The sequence below is a fragment of the Erpetoichthys calabaricus genome, chromosome 6, assembly GCF_900747795.2.
Source record: "Erpetoichthys calabaricus chromosome 6, fErpCal1.3, whole genome shotgun sequence".
NCBI classification, from domain to species: Eukaryota; Metazoa; Chordata; class Cladistia; order Polypteriformes; family Polypteridae; genus Erpetoichthys; species Erpetoichthys calabaricus.
In genome coordinates this window covers 39873747-39893825 of record NC_041399.2, presented here as the reverse complement: position 1 = coordinate 39893825, position 20079 = coordinate 39873747, and the positions used below count along the sequence as shown (strand labels likewise).

At 36.4% G+C, this 20079-nt stretch overlaps 1 protein-coding gene across 2 annotated transcripts in view; it reads right to left on the bottom strand.

Annotated features, from left to right (window-relative positions):
* sntg1 (syntrophin, gamma 1) overlaps positions 1 to 20079 on the bottom strand; it is a 939332-nt gene that overhangs the window by 28855 nt on the left and 890398 nt on the right. For both annotated transcript variants that reach the window (XM_051929377.1, XM_028803505.2), the window contains exons 16-17: positions 1046 to 1117; positions 86 to 238 (exon numbers count right to left, since the gene is read on the bottom strand). In XM_051929377.1, coding sequence (XP_051785337.1) covers positions 86 to 238; positions 1046 to 1117 — 225 coding nt within the window. The remainder of the gene's footprint in view (positions 1 to 85; positions 239 to 1045; positions 1118 to 20079) is intronic.

The window sequence follows — 20079 nt, the reverse complement described above, 5'->3', positions numbered from 1 at the left end:
TAAACTAAACAATGAATCCAGCTAACATATATAATGTACAAACTAAATAAAATGAATCCTTATTTTTTTAAAGTGTTTTGTATACCTGTATTCTTTCAACCTCCAGAAAGGTTGCAGTCTGGAACGCTTTTTCCCAAATAGTTAATTCAGAGTCTAACTCCACACTGAAAAACATATCCTCTCCAGTCTCTGTTTGAACACTGAAACAGTGTTTTCGCTGGTCCAGCAGGTCACTGTCCTGAGAAAACTTACAGTTAAATCTTTCATACACAATATTAAAAATAAGACATTAGACATTTTTATTAATTTTATCATCTTTTAAGTGCACATTTTACAAGAAACAATTACCAATTTCATATATTTGTGTTGTACATCTTAAATAATCTCAAACATAAGATCTTTTACATAATCCTCTGTAACACAATTTTTCACTGCATTTACTGGTATGCGTACAATATGCACACATCCTTGATTCCCTACTGTCAGATAAAGCGGGTTATACATGTAAGGCTGGATGGAAATATGCAAATAGTGAATAATTTAACCTAACACAGAAACAAAAAAAAACCCAGAAATTTCAAAAATCAGGCAGTGTTCCCATATGGATGGATATGTACGACATAGTAAATAATATTGTTCAGTTTATTTCATAGTCTAATCAGCAATATAACCTAATACAAAAATAAAAAAACAACAGAAACTGCAGAAATCTAATTATCTTTCTATATGTCTTACATATAAATTACATAAAACAAATATCACCTTGGACACTACTACATTTTAATATTTGTAAAAACTAAAACTTGTAAATGTACTTAGGAGAAACAACAAAATGTAAATTATATAATTACTATGATTACTTAAATAAACATTTGTTAAGTATCAGTTATAGCCGATATGTTTATATCGTGGAAATATTTGCCACAGGAGTAATTTCTGCTTATACTGTGCACAGATAGTGTGTATCTACAGACTGGAGGGCACAGTTTAATAGGTTGCAGTGTAAAGAAGTTCTTTGTAATATTTTTAACAAATGTCACCATACCTTTAAAATTTTGAACATTATCTCATATACAGTGTAGCTTTTTTCTGCTCTGGTCCAGTCCCATGTTGTGACCTGGTAAAGGAAAAAATACTCTTTATTTTACTGTCATTTATGTTTCTAGACTTGTACTAAGCTGAACATGCATGTCAAAATTAAATAGTGCCAAGATTTTCCTCAAAGTCAAATTGAATTATAGAACATTGTATACTTTTTTAATCTAATTATAATATATTTGTATTCTTACTATTTTATTCTCTTGTTACTCCTTTCTTGACGAATACTGGCAATAGTAAGCCCTCAAATATAATGTAGACACTTCTTATGGTGGAATGTGTACAACACTTAAGGTTAGTTATCAAGGGATGGCTTCACTAAATACTCAAAAAACATCTCCACCTCATTACTAACAGATAGTCCTAAAGTCCTATGGAGGATGTTCTTCGTGGCTCCCATTTTTTCGTCATTTATAATACACTATTATAGGTGAGGATAGGGATGTAGATTTATTGAGGATTTTAAATTCCAGATCACCATTGCTGCCTTCAGTACTGCATTTGCCACAAAAATATGTTTGTCAGTCTCATGATTTCCAGGAGGAAATGACCCCAATTACTTTAAATTTACTACTTGGTAGAGCTGAAGAGTTAGACCTCTTTTACATTGGATATAGACCTGACCTTATGATTAAAATTAATAATTTTTATCTTAACCACTTCACATTTGATTAAGAACCAGCCTAGGGCAATCTAGACATTATCTAAAATGAAAACATACTCAGCAATCACTTACGCTCGCAAAGTAAGTTATTTTTAAGCTTCACCTAGTCATAAATATCACAAACAGTAACAGACGTAACACATACTGTTAGCAAACTTCATTCTACATGTATAAGGACTGAATGGCATTGAACAATAGTTCCAGAAACCCCATACTCCTGTCAGAATACAGTATATCATAAGGGCATGCAGTTATAAGTAGTTTCCAGATCTACAAAATCCCACAAACAGAGATGACCTGAATATTTGTGCAAGACAAAGGAGCTGTTTCTCCATTTCATAGCCAGGAAACCTACATTGCTGTAAAAGGATCCGAGGCCTACCACCTTTCAGATTCCCATTACAGACTGCCCTGTGAGGCAAAACATTGTGATCTGTGTTTAATTGGAACACAACCTGACCATTTTTAAAAAAGGGAACTCTTTTCCAAAGGAGAAGTAGTGAAGAACATTTGAATTGTATTATGAAAATCACTTGAACTGCTTGAGTTATTTTCCTAAGAGCTGTTCACTCGCATGTGTATTTACTTCACTTGTCTTGTGCAGCTTCACAGCTCCTCATGGCTACAGAATTCAGAGATAGCCATCCAAGGCTGATGCCTTCTCTGCTTTGATGTGGGTGGTAGCATTACCATCAGCAGTGCATACTGTACTTTTTTACATTGGTTTCTTTATTTTTGATAATGTAATTTCCTTTTTTCTGTACTTTCAAACTTGGAACTTCTTAAATTATTTGATTTCGTGCTTATTCTATCCATGCACACAGCTTAATGGCTCTGCCGATGATAATTTCCCACCATTCCAGGGGTTGGCACCATATGGAAATGCCTTTTTTTCATCCTACTTCTGCAGACTGGAAGATACACAGTTGTACCACCACTGAAGTCACTTCCAGTGTCCGCCACCTGAACCCACCTTTTCCTGCCAGAAAGACTGACAAATAGAAGATCTGCCATCTTTAATTGGTTCACTTTGGAATTTGCGTATGAAGAAGAAATCTCTGCCATTGTTGTGTGATTTTTTTTGTTAGTTTTAGACCTTCAATTATACAGGGTAACCAGAGTGGTTCCCCAAGTCTTTACCTTTATTAGTCACTCTTTCATAGCTTATATTTCAAGTATAGCATTGAACAAGATCTATTTTTATATATCAGTTACTCCTGTTGTCATATTACTGGGCAGCTCTGTCCAAAGTGAATGTTCACTTCTTCTATGGCAGTAATTTGCAGCATGATACCTGGACAACATGTACAAGCTACAGATCTCAAGCTCAGAAACTAAACAAAGAAAAACTTTTCTGTGCTCCTTTGGATTTGGAAATTCTTTACCTCCCTGCAGCAACTCTAAAGAGTTGAAAAATCAGCACAGAAATTCTCTTTTTTTGTAAAATGATTAAATGATAAGAAAATATATTGTGTACTTCAATCCCTGGCCAATCACTTGTTTGTGGCTAATTTTCTGGGCACTTTGGTGTCCTCCCATATCCCAAAGATTTTCATGTGAGTTTAAATAACATTGCTAAATTGGTAGACATGTGCCCTGTGATAGTCTGGTGACCTATCTAGGGTTGGTTGATGCTTTGCAGATAGTTTTTCTTGGTATAAACTCTACTTCCAGGCAATCATTAATTCTAATCAGTGTGTTCAAAAAAACATCAGTCAGAGTGACCCTACAAAGACCTCAGGCTGAAGGTGGCATGGCTCTACCTAATTTTCAGTTTTATTACTGGGCAGCAAACATACAAGCCATAAAAACCTGGACACAAATAAATGAACATACACAGGCTTGGCTCGCAATAGAAGTAAAATCCTGCAGTACTTCTTTATATTCCCTGCTGTGCGCTCCAATAAAGGCAAGTTATCACAAATATACTAATAACCCAATTGAGCTTCACTCACTCAGAACATGGAACCAATTTAGAAAGCAATTTAAGATGGAAAATCTTTTATCTGTGGCACCTCTGCAGGAGAACCACCTCTTTCAACCCTCACAAACATATCAAGTTTTTAATATCTGGAAAAGATTTGGGATTAAATTGCTCAGAGATCTTTACATAAACAATATCTTTGCATCTTTTGAACAATTCCATTCCAAATTTAACATTCCAGCTACACATTTCTTTCACTATCTTCAAATTAGAAACTTAAACTTAAACAGAACCTGCCTGATTTTCCTCACCTCATACTCTCCACCAGGCTGGAAAAAATACTGCTCAATTTCAATATATCGAGCACATCTGTCTTGCTTAAAACTGTCCAAAATGTTTCCAGGGCAAGATCCAACCTGCGAACGCTACAATCAAGCTCCTGTCTCACTAGGTCACAGGTTTTGAGCATGCACCAAATTAACATCATTTTGGACCAAAATTTTTAAGTGCCTTTCAGACAGCCTTGGTGGCACAATCCCTCCCAACCCACTAATAGCTGTGTTTGGTGTTCTTCCAGATGGATTTGAAGTGGAGAAGTACAAGCAAACTGTGATTGCATTCACTACACTTTTGGCATGCAGACTGATTTTGTTAAATTGGAAGAATCCTAACTCTCCTCTAATAAGTCAGTGGGAAACCGATGTTTTATATTATTTGAAATTGGAAAAAAATCAAATTCTCAGTTAGAGGATCTGTACAGAATTTTTTCAAAACTTGGCAGGATCCAATCAATAATATTTTAGAATAAGAAGAAATAATTATTTCCGCATTTCTTTTCCTTCTCCATTTATCTTTTTTGCCCTATTAAACTCAACAATTTAGGCATGTTTACAAGCCTTAAATATTACTCCTTTCGCCATGCTCTCCTTCTCAGGGGTGGGGTTTGATTTGTTTTTCAATCCTATTTTTTGTAAAAATTGATCTATTTGTATGGAATGATAACAATAAAATTAATAAAAAAAAATTATTGGTCAGATAAATGATTGAATGTACAGTATATACAAGTGGAGATCAAAAAGCTTTAATTCTGAAACTCAAAGATGTATTTAAAAGTACTAATTTTGTAAGTGACCAGAGATTAGCTCCTGTATGCTAAAATATTTTAATCACAAGTTTTTAATGAATGCAACATGGTAAGCTGCTTGTATCTAGGACACCATTTCTGTACAGAAGTTCCAGCTGAGTGTGTTTTATCGTATTTAATGTGTTATAAAGTATAAGAAAGTCTGCAATTGGACTAAAAACCTGTTAATGGAATTCAATACAGATTAATTAACACATGAAATTAAAAGGATCATTAAACATACATCTATGTTCAAATATTGAAGAATTCTGGTTCAGTCCTTGTGCTAGTGCCAATTCTGTTTAAGTACCAAATACCACAGTGTGCTACAATTACTGTATATCACTCAGCTGTAGCTCTTTTCAGAGCACCTAAATATTACTGATTAACTTAAGTAACAGAGTTAAAGAAAATTATTTTTATTCATAACAAATGGAGCATAATTTTGTACATTTATTTATTTTTAATTTTATTGCATTTATTACAATCAAATAACATTCCTTACACATAACTCAAGTTTTACAAAAAGAAAAACAAAAAAAGGTCTGACAAATCAACCCCCACCCCTGAGAAAGAGTGCTAGGCCAGCACTGTAAAATGTTATGCTAGTAAAGACAAATTAATAGATAAAATAATAAATGAATAAAGATAAATGGAGTAAAAGAGGGGAGAGAACCTGCTTCCTCAATTTAAATGCTTTTTCTAAAATGTTATTGATTAGATCCTGCCAGGTTTTGAAAAAGTTTTGCACAGATCCTCTAAGTGCAAATTTGATTTTTTCCTGTTTCAAGTAGTATATAACATCAGTTACCCACTGACTTAGAAGAGGAGAGTTAGGATTCTTCCAGATGAGCAAGATAAGTCTGTGTGCCAATAGTGTAGTAAAGGCAATCACAGTTTGTTTGTCCTTCTCCACTTTAAGCCCATCTGGAAGTACACCAAACGCAGCTGTTAGTGGATTAGGAGGGATTGTGACACCAGGGCTGTCTGAAAGGCATTTAAAGATTTTGGCCCAAAATTATGTTAATTTGGTGCAGGCCCGAAACATGTGGCCCAGTGAGGCCAGAGCTTGATTGCAGCGTTCGCAGGATGGATCTTGCGCTGGAAACATTTTGGACAATTTTAAATGAGAGAGATACGCTCGATATATAATTTTAAGTTGAACAATTCTATGCTTTATGCATATGGAGCTCGAGTGAATTCTGCGCATTGCTATTTTCCACTCTTTTTCTGAAATATTGAGTAAGAGATCCTTTTCCAACTGTTCTCTTGGATTTTTGAAAGGGAGGGATTGTAAAATAGTTTTATACATTACAGAAATGCTGCTTGAGTCCTCAAGACTGAGTAATATTTTTTCTGGCATAGAGATAGGCGGAGGTGAGGAAAACTGGGCAGGTTCTGTTTAACAAAGTTTCGAATTTGGAGGTAGTGAATGAAATGTATTGCTGGTAAGTTAAATTTGGAGTATAATTGCTCATAGGATGCAAAAACGTTGTCTGTGTACAGATCTCTAAGTGATTTAGGGTTAGGGTTCTTGAATGTTTTCCAGGCATTAAAAACTGTATAAATTTGAGAGGGTGGGAAAATGTGGTTCTCGTGCAGAAGTGCCACAGATAAAAGCTTCTCTATCTTAAAATACTTCCTACATTGGTTCCATATTCTGATTGAGTGAAGCACAATTGGGTTGTTGGTATATTGGCAATAACTTGTATTTATTGGTGTTCAAAGCAAGGAATATAAAAAGTACTGCAGGAATGTATTTCTATTGTGTACCAAGCCTGTGTATGTTCATCTATTTGTGTCCATGTCCAGGTTTTTATAGTTTGTATATTTGCTGCCCAGTAATAAAACTGAAAGTTAGGTAGAGCCATGCCGCCTTCCACCTTAAGTCTTTGTAGGGTCGCCCCTTAGATACATGGATGTTTTGAATTCCAAATAAATGAGGTTATGGTTGAGTCTAATTTCTTAAAAAATGATCTATTGATGTATATTGGAATGTTTTGAAATAAAAAGAGAAGCTTAGGGAGGATATTCATCTTAACAGTGTTAATTCTTCCAGCTAAAGTGAGATGAAGGGTTGACCATCTATGCAAGTCTTGCCTATTTTTTTCCATACAGATGGCAACATTTTGTTGATAAAGAGCTTTATATTTACTTGTGATGTTTACACCTAGGTATTCAAACTGATCTGCGATGGTAAAAGGGAAGGTGTCAAATCTAATATTGTATGCTTGAGAATTTACTAGGAATAGCAAACTTTTATTCAAATTGATTCTGAGACCAGAAATCTTTTGAAATTCTGTTAGTGCTGTTAGGACTGCAGGCACAGTATTTTGTGGGTCTGATATATACAGTACAATAAATATCATCTGCATATAGAGAAACTTTCTGTTTCAGCCCTTTTCTGGTAATTCTCTTTATCTCAATAGCATTTCGACAGTAAATTTTGTGAGTGGGTCAACGGCGATTGCAAAAAGCAGTGGTGACAAGGGGCATCCTTGTCTGGTACCACGCTGTAGTTTAAAGTAGTCTGAATTGATGTTGTTAATACAAACTGAAGCTTCTGGATTGGTATACAGTAATTTGATTCATGCACAAATGTTTGGGTCAAACCCATATTTCTCCAATGTAGTGAAAAGGTAGTTCCATTCAACCATGTCAAATGCTATTTCTGCATCTAATGATGATAATATATCCGGGGAGTTTGACTTTGTTGGTTAATATATTACATTAAACAGGCGTCAAAGATTGGAAGCTAAGTGTCTGCCTTTAATAAATCCAGTTTGGTCTTGTGATATTACCAAAAGCAGCAGTTTCTCCATTCTTCTAGCTAGGACTTTGGAGAGTGTCTTAACATTGCTATTCAGAAGTGAGATTGGTCTGTACGACCAATCTCACTTCTGAATAGCAATGTTAAGAAAATTATGTACATTTAGTATGTGAAAGCTGAAGGCAACAACTTTCCAAAAGTAAAATTCTGAAACCTCTCCAGCATTGCAACTCTTTGTATTTGAATGCATCTAAATGTCAAAATCAATAAAAGGTGTGATTCTTAAGAATAATGTAATGGAAGTTTTATCATTACATGATTGCATTATTAGTACTTTTAGCACCACTGTATGTTATTTGAATATGCCTATATATAGGGATTGTTAATGGTATTAGTATGTAATTGTTATCAAATTCTAGCACTTTAGTTTTCCAAGTCACTTATTCATCTGTAATCTTTCAATTGCTTTTCTACTATCTTATTATGTTAACTATGGTTTTATTTCAATAGCATTATTATTTTTAGTATTAATTATATACAATAGCATGTTTCTTTTTGTAAATGAAAAATAGTGCAATCCCAGTTAGTACTGCAGATTCTTTTAATATTATGCCTGTTTTGCTGCTATTAGTAACACTCTTAATATTATATGGTTCCTATATTATTACTTTTTGCATTGTTCAATGCCACTATTTAAGTATAACTACATACATGAACTATTAACATTATATTTTATAGTAGTAATACTGTCACACACATGCACATGGGAGGCAGCAGGGGGGTCTAGATAATACTGAAACGCAAGGACTGGGGGTAATCAAGTATGCTAATGCCTCTTAGTAAGACCTAATCCTCTTCCTCTTCCATCTCCAGATCATGCCCCTTGAAGACCTCACTTTTGCTTCTTCTCCAGATGACCTGCCTCTTCCTTTCCCTCAGCTATAAAAGTCTACCACCTTTGCTCTGCAGTTAGTCCCTGATTGTGACTCAGTCTCAAAAGATTACTCAGCAGAGTATCACACAGTTTTCTTGAACCAAAGATTATCAGTAGATGGGGTGGATCCCCCAATCTCTTTGTGTTTGTCTCTTTTTACAGTAGTTAAGTGTCAGCATATTCTAGAATTTTGGCTGCTCAGTATATCTTAGAAACTGTACTGTTGTCTACCATTTTTAATTATTTCTGTTGAGGGATATCTTTGTTTTATTGTGCCTTGCTCTGCAGAATGCCAGAGGACTGGAATGCTGAACTGTTAGATCATAGCCACATTTGCGACGGCAAGATGTAAATTATTTTTGAGATTTAATTGGTTGCAGGGTTTTTCAAGGGGAATGAACAATTTTTAGGAGATTTGGCCACCTGATCTAAAGATAAACTAAAGAGAAGAGTGGAGTGTGGACAGTTCTGCCTGTTTCCCTTCCTAAAGAGAAAGAGGTGACAAGTGATTTTACTTGTGTAGCATTGGTAATAAATATACAATTTTAATTATTTGAATAAATAACAGTTTGCTGTTAGTGAGCTATAACTTCAGCAAAGAGTTTAGTACCCAAATTCATTAATGATAATTGCTTGAAACTGGCACTTTGTTGTATTATTTTAAGAGTAGAGTTAAAATTGCTTCTTTAACTCTGGGGTTTAAAAAGAGAGAGGAAAATACAGCCTTTGAAAAAGAGGAAAAGAAAGTAATTTCCCAAAATTTGTTATGAGTTCAAGCCCTGCGACGTTTCCTTTATTCATGTAGCCTAGAGCTTCCATCATCTCTTTGTACTGATGACAACTGTCAAATGGTGTTTGCATCAATACCAATACATAGGTCAAAGCCTAGAAAGTTAACCAATTGTCAGCCTGTATTAGATAACAAAGAACCAAAAAAACGAGGGGAGGGGTGTAAATATACATTCACATGATCTTCTGCTTTCCAAGCTCTGAACATAAATAACAGAAGTGACCCATTTGGTCACCGCTTGAGGCAATAAATTTTACCTGAAAATTCCACTTAACAAAAATAGGCACTCCATATTTCTTAGCAGGTGAAGAAGAGGCAATCGGCTCAAGAGTATCTGTTTTAGCAATGTCTGATTTGAGCTGGCCATAAGTGTGTTTACTGCATCTCAATCTGGAGGCGGTGAAAAGGTCATGACAGTACAAATAGCAGAGATGAAAAAGGAAACAAAACTAAGAGGCTGCCCGCAGCGGAGCAGTTGTATGTTGATCAGAAACACCATCATGGCACCTGGAAGCAGTATACTGTATCTTGGAATTGCAGCTTTAACAAGAGACATGTGGAGAAGAAAACTGACATTGTCACCTGTCATTGATAATATTAGGCAAAGCCCCTCCAAATGAAGTTGTGGAAAAGAAAACTGACATTGCCACCTTGCACCATTATTGTAATAACAGGCAAATCCCCACCCTCCCAGTGAAGTATATTCTGCCCCATACAATAACAGGTACCGTAAAACAAAGAGCAAAATGTCTTGGCATTGAAAGAAAGACCCACTGAAGAAATATATATAAGAAAAACAGAGGGAACTACATTTTATAAAAAAAATACACTATTAACCATTCTGCAAAACTTGCACAATACTTTTGGCAGTCAGTATAATAATTTCTTGTGTAGAATCTTGAGATTGCAAGTTTAAAACAATTTGAACTTCCATCAAATGGGAAAGGATACTGGAATGTTAAAATCCTCAACCACCACACACATGGCTTTAGCTGGAGAACTGAACAGATGCTGGATGTTTGCTAGGCTAAGCTTCAGGAATGTTGGTTTAAAAGAATGGCTGTAGTCCAGTTTCTTCAACCCTTTTGATAACTAGATTTAAAGCCCTCTTTTTTAACATTACTGCATTTTAATCAGGGTAAAGCTAACTATGGACTACCTTGTGAACAATTCAGTGTGTTATTGGCATATAACAGCACATGATGTATACTAGTTAATGAGAAATTCTAAACAAAAGTTAAGTCTAAGAACACTCAAATAATAATATTAGAGAGGAGTGTAAAACAGGATCAGTCAAAAAGCATGCTGCAGTTGGAACTGAAGTACTAAGATGCCACCACTAATGTCATTTGCATGAGAAAAAGCAACTCCAAATCTAACTGCATGGCACTCTCCTGGAAAAGAGTGACTTGTTATCTTTGGCTAAGGGATTAGGAGCTGTCAAACATAGAGGAGTCCCAGTTCATCAGAGTCCTGTTCATTGACCAGGTGCAGTGGAAATCGTTTTTTGATGTGTACAGAACTGTGAAGCTTTTGATTTTATAGCCAGTCTACATTCCCACACTCAACTAAGCATAGGTAAAAGCAGTCAAAATCAGACTCTTGTTGGGGGCTGTTTGGTTTACTAGTGAAAGGAGCTCACCAGTACAGGAGGAATTCAGAGTAGAACCACTGGTTTTTCAGAGTGACGATAGCCAGTTGAGGTGTTTTGGCACGTGACTAAAATGTCTGAAGGCACTGGTCAAGACCTAAGATGCAATGAAGGGTTTATTTCTCTCTGCCTTGAAGTCTCCAGGAATTCTCCAGGAGGTGTTGAAAAAAGGTGTCAAGCAAGCATAGTCAGCCCAACCCATTATGTTGTTAAAGTAGTTGTCATGAAGGTTAAGTAGAGAGAAAGTGATAATCAGGATGAGGCAGATTTTGCACTTCTTGCCCAGCCAGTATGGTTTTCTGTCCTACATTTATGTTGTTGTACCATAGCAAATAGATTACAACACAATGACGACAGTATTGCTCAGAAAAGTCATATGTGGTTTGGAGTAAAGGAATTTTCAAAGTTCAGTATAAGGATAAGTTATTAGAGAATAAAGATTCAGTGTAAGAATATTGATTATGTCAAGTTCAATTTTTTCTCTCACATAAATAAAATATATAGGTCTCATGGTTTTTATTAAAATCCTAAATATCCAAATAAAGTACAGCATTAAAGCTAATATGAAACACACCACATACACCAAACACCATAATTGGCCTGTATGGCGGCACAGATGAATGCAGCAGCTTTGGTTTTCTCTGAAAGGTGTTACGTTTTGTTTGTTTTGTTAGCATATTTGTCGAGTAGTGTAATTATAACTTCTGCAAAAATGACTTATAACCGGGAAAACCTACTAAAGATTGGAATTCTAAATAGTGATTTAAGCAAGGAATTCCAACAAATACACGTCCTGAACAAGATCAAACGTGCAGCAGGGTCTCCATGGATTACGATACCGGTCCAGAGATGCAGGAGGTGGCACAGAGAAAAGAAGCAGAAACGGGGTTGCCAGGCTGGCATATGGACCAGGCTAAAGAACTCTCCTCAGAAGCCTGCATTGCCCAGCATCTATATTACTAATGCCAGATCACTGAGCAATAAAATGGAAGAATTGCAACTGGCACAGAATGATAATAACTGAGACTTGGCTACAGACGGGAATCCCTGATGATGCAATTGTGCTAGAAGGCTGCACAGCTCACCATTTGTGAACATTTGTGTATTTACTATGATAATATGTGATGCACTTAATGCAACCGTTGTAGACAGGCACTGCTCTCCAGATTTAGTGTACATCACAGTAAGATGTTGACCTTTTTATCTACCACAGGAGTTCACGGTCAGTGTTATTGTGGCAGTGTATATTTCACCAAGTGCTCACACCAAGACAGCATTAGACATCCTGCTAACAGCAATCAGCAAGCTACAAAAAGCTCACCCTGATGGAATTTATATTATAGTTGAAGTCTTTAACCAAGTAAATTTGAAAACAGTTCTCCCTAAATTCTACCAATATGTGACTTTTCCTACAAGAGGCCAAGAACATTGGACAATGTTTACAGCAACATTAAAGAAGGATTTGGAGTCTCCACCCTACCCCACTTAGGCTAGTCCAACCACTTACCTCTTTTTCTCACACCTGCATACAGGCCTCTTATTAGCAAAAGAAAGCCAAATGTGAAAACCATCCAAACCTGGCCTGAAGGGGCTTCCATTCAACTCCAGGACTGTTTTGAGCACACATACTGCAACCTATTTGCACCACAAGTGTCATGAGAGTCCTGAAAGCACAGTTACAAAAACACTTTCAAAAGTTTCCCACTAAAGGGGAAAAACACAATCAAAATCCCTGACTAGAAATGCAAAGTGTCGAGAGAAATCTGCATAAAAGTTTATTTTGACCAAAGGATGTATAAGCACAAAGCTCTGAAGAGCACAACAAATTGCCTAAGAGGACAAGGCGTCCACAGTGAGCAAAGTCCCAATACAGAGTCCAGAATGTGTAGTCAAAAACAGGGCAGAGATTCAAAAACTCAATAAACACAGTCCCAATACAAAATCCAGAGGTGAGGTCAAAAACAGAACAGTGGTTCAAAAATCCAGAAAAATCAAGAAGCAGTAACAAAGGCACATATACTCACATAATTCTCCATTCTCTTGTGTGTTAGAATGAAACACCAGGAACTATGGGAAGCCCTCCCTTAAATAGGGTGGGGGGGCTGTTTCTGGTGGTGATTGGCAGGTGGCCACACCCCCTGGGGAGCCACTTACAAAACATAAGGGTCATAACTTAGGCCATACTCCTTTCCTAACACACATATAGGAAAATGTAGATTATAAACAAAAGAAACATGAATATAAATAAATGATACAAAATTAAATACAACATGACAAGAAACGCAACAGTAAACAACAGCCAGGGGGAAAACACTGGCTGAAACATGACAAAAAGACACTAAGGAATAGACATCCACTGTCGTGTTTTATATGCAGAACTGTGTAGATCGTGTCACTGTTATCAAGCACATTTGATGCCAAAACAGTAAATCATGGATGACCGGAGACGCCAAGCTTCGGCCAAAAGAGCTCAATACATACAGCCTTTATGCCTGGCAATAGTGAATTATATAGTGCTACCAGATCCAATTTGAAGAGAGCCATCAAGAATGCAAAAGTAGATTACAGGCAGAAGGTTAAAGGTTATTTCAATGATGGAGACTATCAACATGTCTGGCAAGGCATTCAGCACTTTACAAACTATAAAGGCAGCAAAGACCCAACCATCAGAGGCGGCGACTCACTAGTAGAGGAATTCCACCATTTTTTTGCCTGTTTTGGGGTGAATGTGGTGAGTGAGGCAGAGACCAGGGCAGTACCGTCATCAACTACTAACAGTATGACATTTACTGTTATCATGAATGATGTCAGAAGAGTATTCCGCAGTGCCAACCCAAGGAAAGCCACCAGCTCAGTTGGAATTCCAGGGTTGGCAATCGGAGACAGTAATTAGCAGCCATAATGACTACAGACCAGTAGCTATTATATCTACTATAATGAAGTGCTTTGAGAAGCTAGTCCTGAGGCACATCAAATCTTCACTTCCACCCACCTTGGACCAGCACCAATTCACCTACAGAGCCAACAGGTCAACACACTGCACTAACTTACTTGGAACACCAGGGGACATACTGTATGTGAAGATGTTATTTGTGGACTTCAGTTCCACCTTTAACACTATCATCCCTAGGAGGACGGTGACCAAAATGTTCAATCTGGGTGTAAATCGGCACACATGTAGATGGATCAAGGACTTCTTCGCAAACTGACCACAGGCTGTTAGGTTGAGTACCCACCACTCCCCAAACCTGACACTCAGAATTGGAGCTCCAAAGGGTTGTGTACTGAGTCATTTTCTTTATTCCTTATATATCCATGATTGTACACCAACACATAGCACAAATACAATCATCAAGTTTGCAGGTGACACCACTGTGGTAGGACTGATACATAACAGTAATGAGTTTGCCTATAGGGATGAGGTCAGCAAACTGTCTGAATGGTGCATCATTAACAAATTGGTACTCAAAACCTCCAAAACAAAGGAGATGGCTATCTGCTTCATGGGGCAGGAGGAGGAACCTGCTCCTCTATACATCAGAGGAGTCATAGTGGAGAGAGTGCCTAGCTTTAAATTCCTTGGCACGCACATGGACTTCAAATGGTCTGTTAACACAATGTCTCTGGTGAAGAAGACGGAGAAGTGACTTCTCAAGGATACTGAGGAAGGCTAGCCTGTCCTAGCAGCTGTTGGTGTCCTTCCATCGCTGCTCTGTGGAAAGCATACTCAACCTGTGGTATCCTGGTATGGAATGCTGACTGCTCAGTGGCTGACAAGAAGGCTCTTCAGATAGTCATCAAATCAGCACAAAAAATTACCAATACCATGTTACCTTCACTAGAGGACATATATAGAATGTATAGATGTTTATGAAGGGCCAAAAAAAAATCATTAGGGACCCATCTCACCCAGGCCACCACATTTTCCCTCTGCTGCCTTCTGGAAGGCGTTATAGTTCTATTAAGACATACACATCCTGACTACTGAAAGCCTCTACCTAAGCACTATTAGAGAACTAAGTTTAGTTAAATAACTGTTTACTGCATCTAAGTGCTTTTGATCTTATGTCTTTCACTGTCACCCATGGCATCAATGAGACAAATGTGCAACATCTCAGAGACTCACTGCAATCACTGTAAAATGGAACTACTCCACTATTTACTATTTATATTTTCCTCCTTCAATGTTTTATTGGTTTAATTGCTTTATGGGTTTATATTAATGTATGTGTGTAGTTTTAAAACATAGAGCATATGTTGAATCTGTTGGAAGATTCTGTTTTTATTATGTTGTATGTACTATTCAGGAGACGCAGTAAAATTTCACTGTACATCTGTGTAATGACAATAAAAGGCATTCTAAAATTATACATACACACAAATACTCTAGTGTACCAAACAGAAAATATCAGTTTCTATTAATTTTCTGCATCTAAATACCCAAGACATAGTTGTTGAAATCTTTGCTCAGCCTGGTAGGACAATAAGAAATGAAAAGTCACTAATTAACCTCATTTGTACATCCTTGAGATGTGGAAGTAAATCCCACACAGATATGGGGAGAATGTGCAAGCTCCACGTAGACAATTCTTAGGTCTAGACTCAAAATCAGAACTCTCAAGCAATTAGGTAGCAGTATAAACCTGTGTTCCACCTGTGTTTGCAGCTTTCGTCTAATTGCTTTTTTTTATACATAATGCTGATTAGTACTTATTTTGCCTTTCTAGGTTGAGCACCAAATTGTACAGTAGCATAGCATGTAGCACTGTCATTGTACTTGGTTGAACCATGGTTTGCTAGCAGGATTTTACATGTTCTATAAAATGTAACATGTTGAGTCCACTTTTTCTTCACAGTCCAAAGAAATGGTGTAAGATTGTCTGTCAAATATAAATTGATTTATTGTGAAAAATAATATGTGTTTGAGATTGTCATCTAATGGACTGGCATCCTGTTGTGGGTTGTTGCAGTTCTTCTCACTACCTTGTACAGGAGAAAATGAGATCAGAAAATGAATGCATGGATTTTATTTTACAATCTAGATATTACTTCTCGAGCTAGACTTTAAATTCTATATTTATGGTTGTATGAGTACCCCAGCTCATGAATTTAACTTAAGATTATTTTCAATGTAATTTCACCGCACAAAACTTCATGCACGGCATAGAAATTGCAATCTTTCATTTTTACAGCCCTTAGCTATCTGCCATTAGTTGTGTTTGTGAATCCCAAGTGAGATATCCGCCTGCTGCTTTGTGAGTTTGTCATCATTTGTTTGTGCCAGAGCTTTGTGGGATATTCAGTACAAAATTACTTCTGCTGATATTTTTCCCTACCTCCAGTCTGAACATAACAAATGATACATGTGAGATCCAGTGTATTAAAAAGAAATGAAGATACTGAACAAGTCGGGAGCAAGATACCTGCTAAACATTAATATATAATGTTTTTGTCACCATAACATTATTATATAGTAAGTATATGTTCATATTCATTAATAGAGAACTATCACAGCAAAAAATCCTTTTCTCCAAAAGCCAGATTCACATTAGATGTCTGTAACACATTTAGTGAAACAACAACACTCTAACACAGGGGTGGGCAAAGGCTACAGGTTTTTGTTCCAACCCAGTTGCTTAATAAGAAGTGCTTATTGCTCAAGTAACACTTCTGCTTCATTTTAGTTGTCTCACTAATTAAGATTTTGAACCCTTACAGTTGTATTCTTGGTTTTTAATTGTTCCTTATTAGCAATAAGTTGCAAATGACAAAAGAAACCAGGATTTTTCCATTTAGATTGTTTCCATTCACACCCTTGTACATTTATCATGCACTATTTGGTTAAAAGTGAAGAGAAAAAAGTGAAGTACTGAGAATTACTCATCTGCTTTAGAATTCAAATCATGTGGATGACATCCTTAGAAAGGAAAAAAAAATCTAGGATATGAGAATGACTTGACATGGCAGAGTTAAAGCCCTAACAAGCTATGCAATTTAATTTAATTATTGACAAGGATTGTTTTTTAATTAAGCAACTGGGTTGGAACAAAAACCTATAGCCACTGCGGCCCCCTGGGACTAACTTTCCCCACCCCTGCTCTAACACCATATTGGTAACACATCTCAGCATTAATAACTGAACAGTCTTCATAATATATTGATCTTGTTTTGTAGAAAACTTTGAACACCAAATGCTTGCATAAATAATAATTAGAACATTTTTAACAGAAGAAAATGCCAATATGAAAAATGAATGAAACACAGCAAAAGAAAAAAATATGCTTGTAATAAGATTTAAGTGATGTAACAAATATGAATTAACTGCTCATTACCCGACCAATACAATGTTTTTCTTTTTTAAATTATTAGATACCTGTAAAGTGAATCTTTATTTTATAGACTATAATTAACAGATGATACCCAACTTAGGGGATTATTATTTCTTTTATTTTTTCCAAGATTGTTTTAACAGTCGTGTATCAAATGTTCTTATAACTCAGTCATTTGGGTCAATCAAAGATCTTTAATATCTGGTCCTTCACCAGTTGCTCACTGAACACACTGTCTGCGGTGGCCACTTTTCCCAAGTGTGAACCTCGCTACCAATGCCAGCCAGTATTTTGCAGGCTATGAGGCAGCCCCAATACAATTCCCCAGCCAATATTTATTACCTTGAATATATCTTATACATAAACGTCTAAGTGTGAGTGTCTGTCTGTCCAGCCTGGAAGTGAGAGGTGGAGTTGGGATAAGGGCTGCACCTACGATGAAACAGGAAACTAGCTTATTTGCTAATAATACAAGCGAGGCCAGCACGTCAGCAAAACAAAACCTCAGAAGAAAGACAAAGTTGGTTAGCCGCTAACATTGGCAAAACGGTATCCCTTTTACTTTTCCTCCTGCCGCTAATGCAAGCACTAATGCGAGCACGTCGGCAAAACAAATCCTCCTAGTAGAGAGATGCCCAGAGTAGTTCCTTTCAATTACCTGACATCTGTACATTTCTATTTTTTTTTTCTGACGATTTCAATAGTTTTTAGGACCCCGGCCTTTTTACAGCATGGGCTTACACAGCTAATATATGTATATATATCTCATAGGAATATATTTAAACTTGGTGTCCACAGTTCAAGGTGTTTCCCCACCAGCCTCAGTGCACTCCTTCTGCCATGGGAATTGTATTTCCAATGTAGGTACTGTCACAGGTTTGCAGATTAGATGAAAATGTAGACTCTTATGTTTAGCTGAAAATGTAATTTTGCTTGAATTGCTGGTTCATCACTAATGTTAAAGTAGTCTGTCAACCATGCTGGGATAGTACCCTCCGAATTCCATTGTCTTTGCTTTGTGTGCAAATTATAGGTGAAATTTTAATGTTAGATTTGTGATGCGGAGAAAACATAATGCATACATCACCAGCCAAACAGTTTAACTGGCTTCTGTTATATTTTATTATCTTAAACACCCTGTTATTTAAGTGTTAATTCTAAAAATACAGAATTCCTGTTATCATGGGTTGCCTCACATAAACCTACTAGTTGATTGGCAAAAAGTCACCAAAGTATTTTTTGCAGCGTATTTGCTGGGTTTGCCGGAGATCTTGTTTTCCAGATTTCCCTTTGAAAATTTACCATGCTGCCAGATTAGATGAAGTTTTAATTTTCCCTGCACTCCATGATGCTTTGCAAGGCCAGTGTGACATTACAGATTTGAAAAGAGCATTGTTGGATGTGGATGTCACTACCTGATCTGCCCTACCTGCCTGATTTATATTGCATGTGTGCAGAACTTTCCTGGAAGTGTACTGTAAGAGGCAATCTTAGAAAGTAAAGGTTTTGAGTTAAACTCATATTAATGTTTGCTTAATTTGAATAGAATATAATTTCTTCCATAGTCATAGACAATGGTATGGTCTTTTCCACCTATAAGTTAGTAAGAGATAGAACATTCTTGCTATAACTGAGAAGCAGTGTGATATTAGATTTTGTTGTGTTTAGAACAGGTCCCAGTAAACAGGGACTTGAAAGACCCATTTTCAACTTAGAAATGGGATAAGCATACAGTTTTCTGTATTTTTTGAAATGGTTTTTGAAATGGTTCAGAAATTATAAGTGATTAGTAATGATTTAAGATGTAACAAGATTAAGCTTAGAACTGAATTCTTCTAATTATAAATTTTTCCCTTTTTTGCTATTTTAATTTTCTCTTTTGTTGGAACTGTTTTACTTTTAATCTTAACTAAACTCTTAAAACAAAGATATTATGTTTGTGGAATCATTTCTGTGCGTCAGGCTTTTGTTGAATCCCATTTTTTAAGTTAGAGCTGCTGAACTTTGAAAACTTTGAGAAAACGCAGCTACATTTTACATACATCAGAAAACTTGCCAACTGAAGGCCTTGAACTTGAACTGGAATCTACCATCTGAGGACAGAGGACACTTCTGCTCTAGAACTCGTCAATGAAAGAAAAAGAACTGAGTCATTCCAAGGTACTGTGCTCTTATCTTCTACCTCTGCATTATCGTAAATGATAAGGTTGCCGTACCTGAACTTGAGAAGATTTTAAGAGACTGTGATATTATAAAAAGACATTGTGGATGATCGTCTTCGCTTTTGCCTGAGTAATTAAAGCCTTGTTATAAGAAAGTATCTGCTTTGTTGGAACGTTCCTACTGTGACATTTGTTGCTGTCAAGAAAACCAGTTGTCAGTCATTCGAGCTGTTGTCATGGCAATATCTAAGCATAACTCAAGTGAAGTTAGTAGTGATTTGAGTATGGATTCAAAGCCAGAGAATGTAATCGGAGATCTTAAAGATCATATAAGTAGAAGGAAAGATCAGCTTTCTGTGCTTATGACTGAAATCGACAGCCTTAAAGATTCTAAAGAAAATATTATAGAAGTAGCACAAAAGCTTGGAATCTTTTGTGATATGCACAGTCAGATTGAGGAGTTGAATAAAAGATTACTGGATAGATAGATAGATAGATAGATACTTTATTAATCTATCTGAGCTAAATAAAGAAAGTGCAATTAAGAAACAAAAAATGACATTCGCAGAAAGCTCTAAGAATTGGAATGAATTTATTGACATTAGTGCAGCGTGGCTGAAAGATACAAATAGTC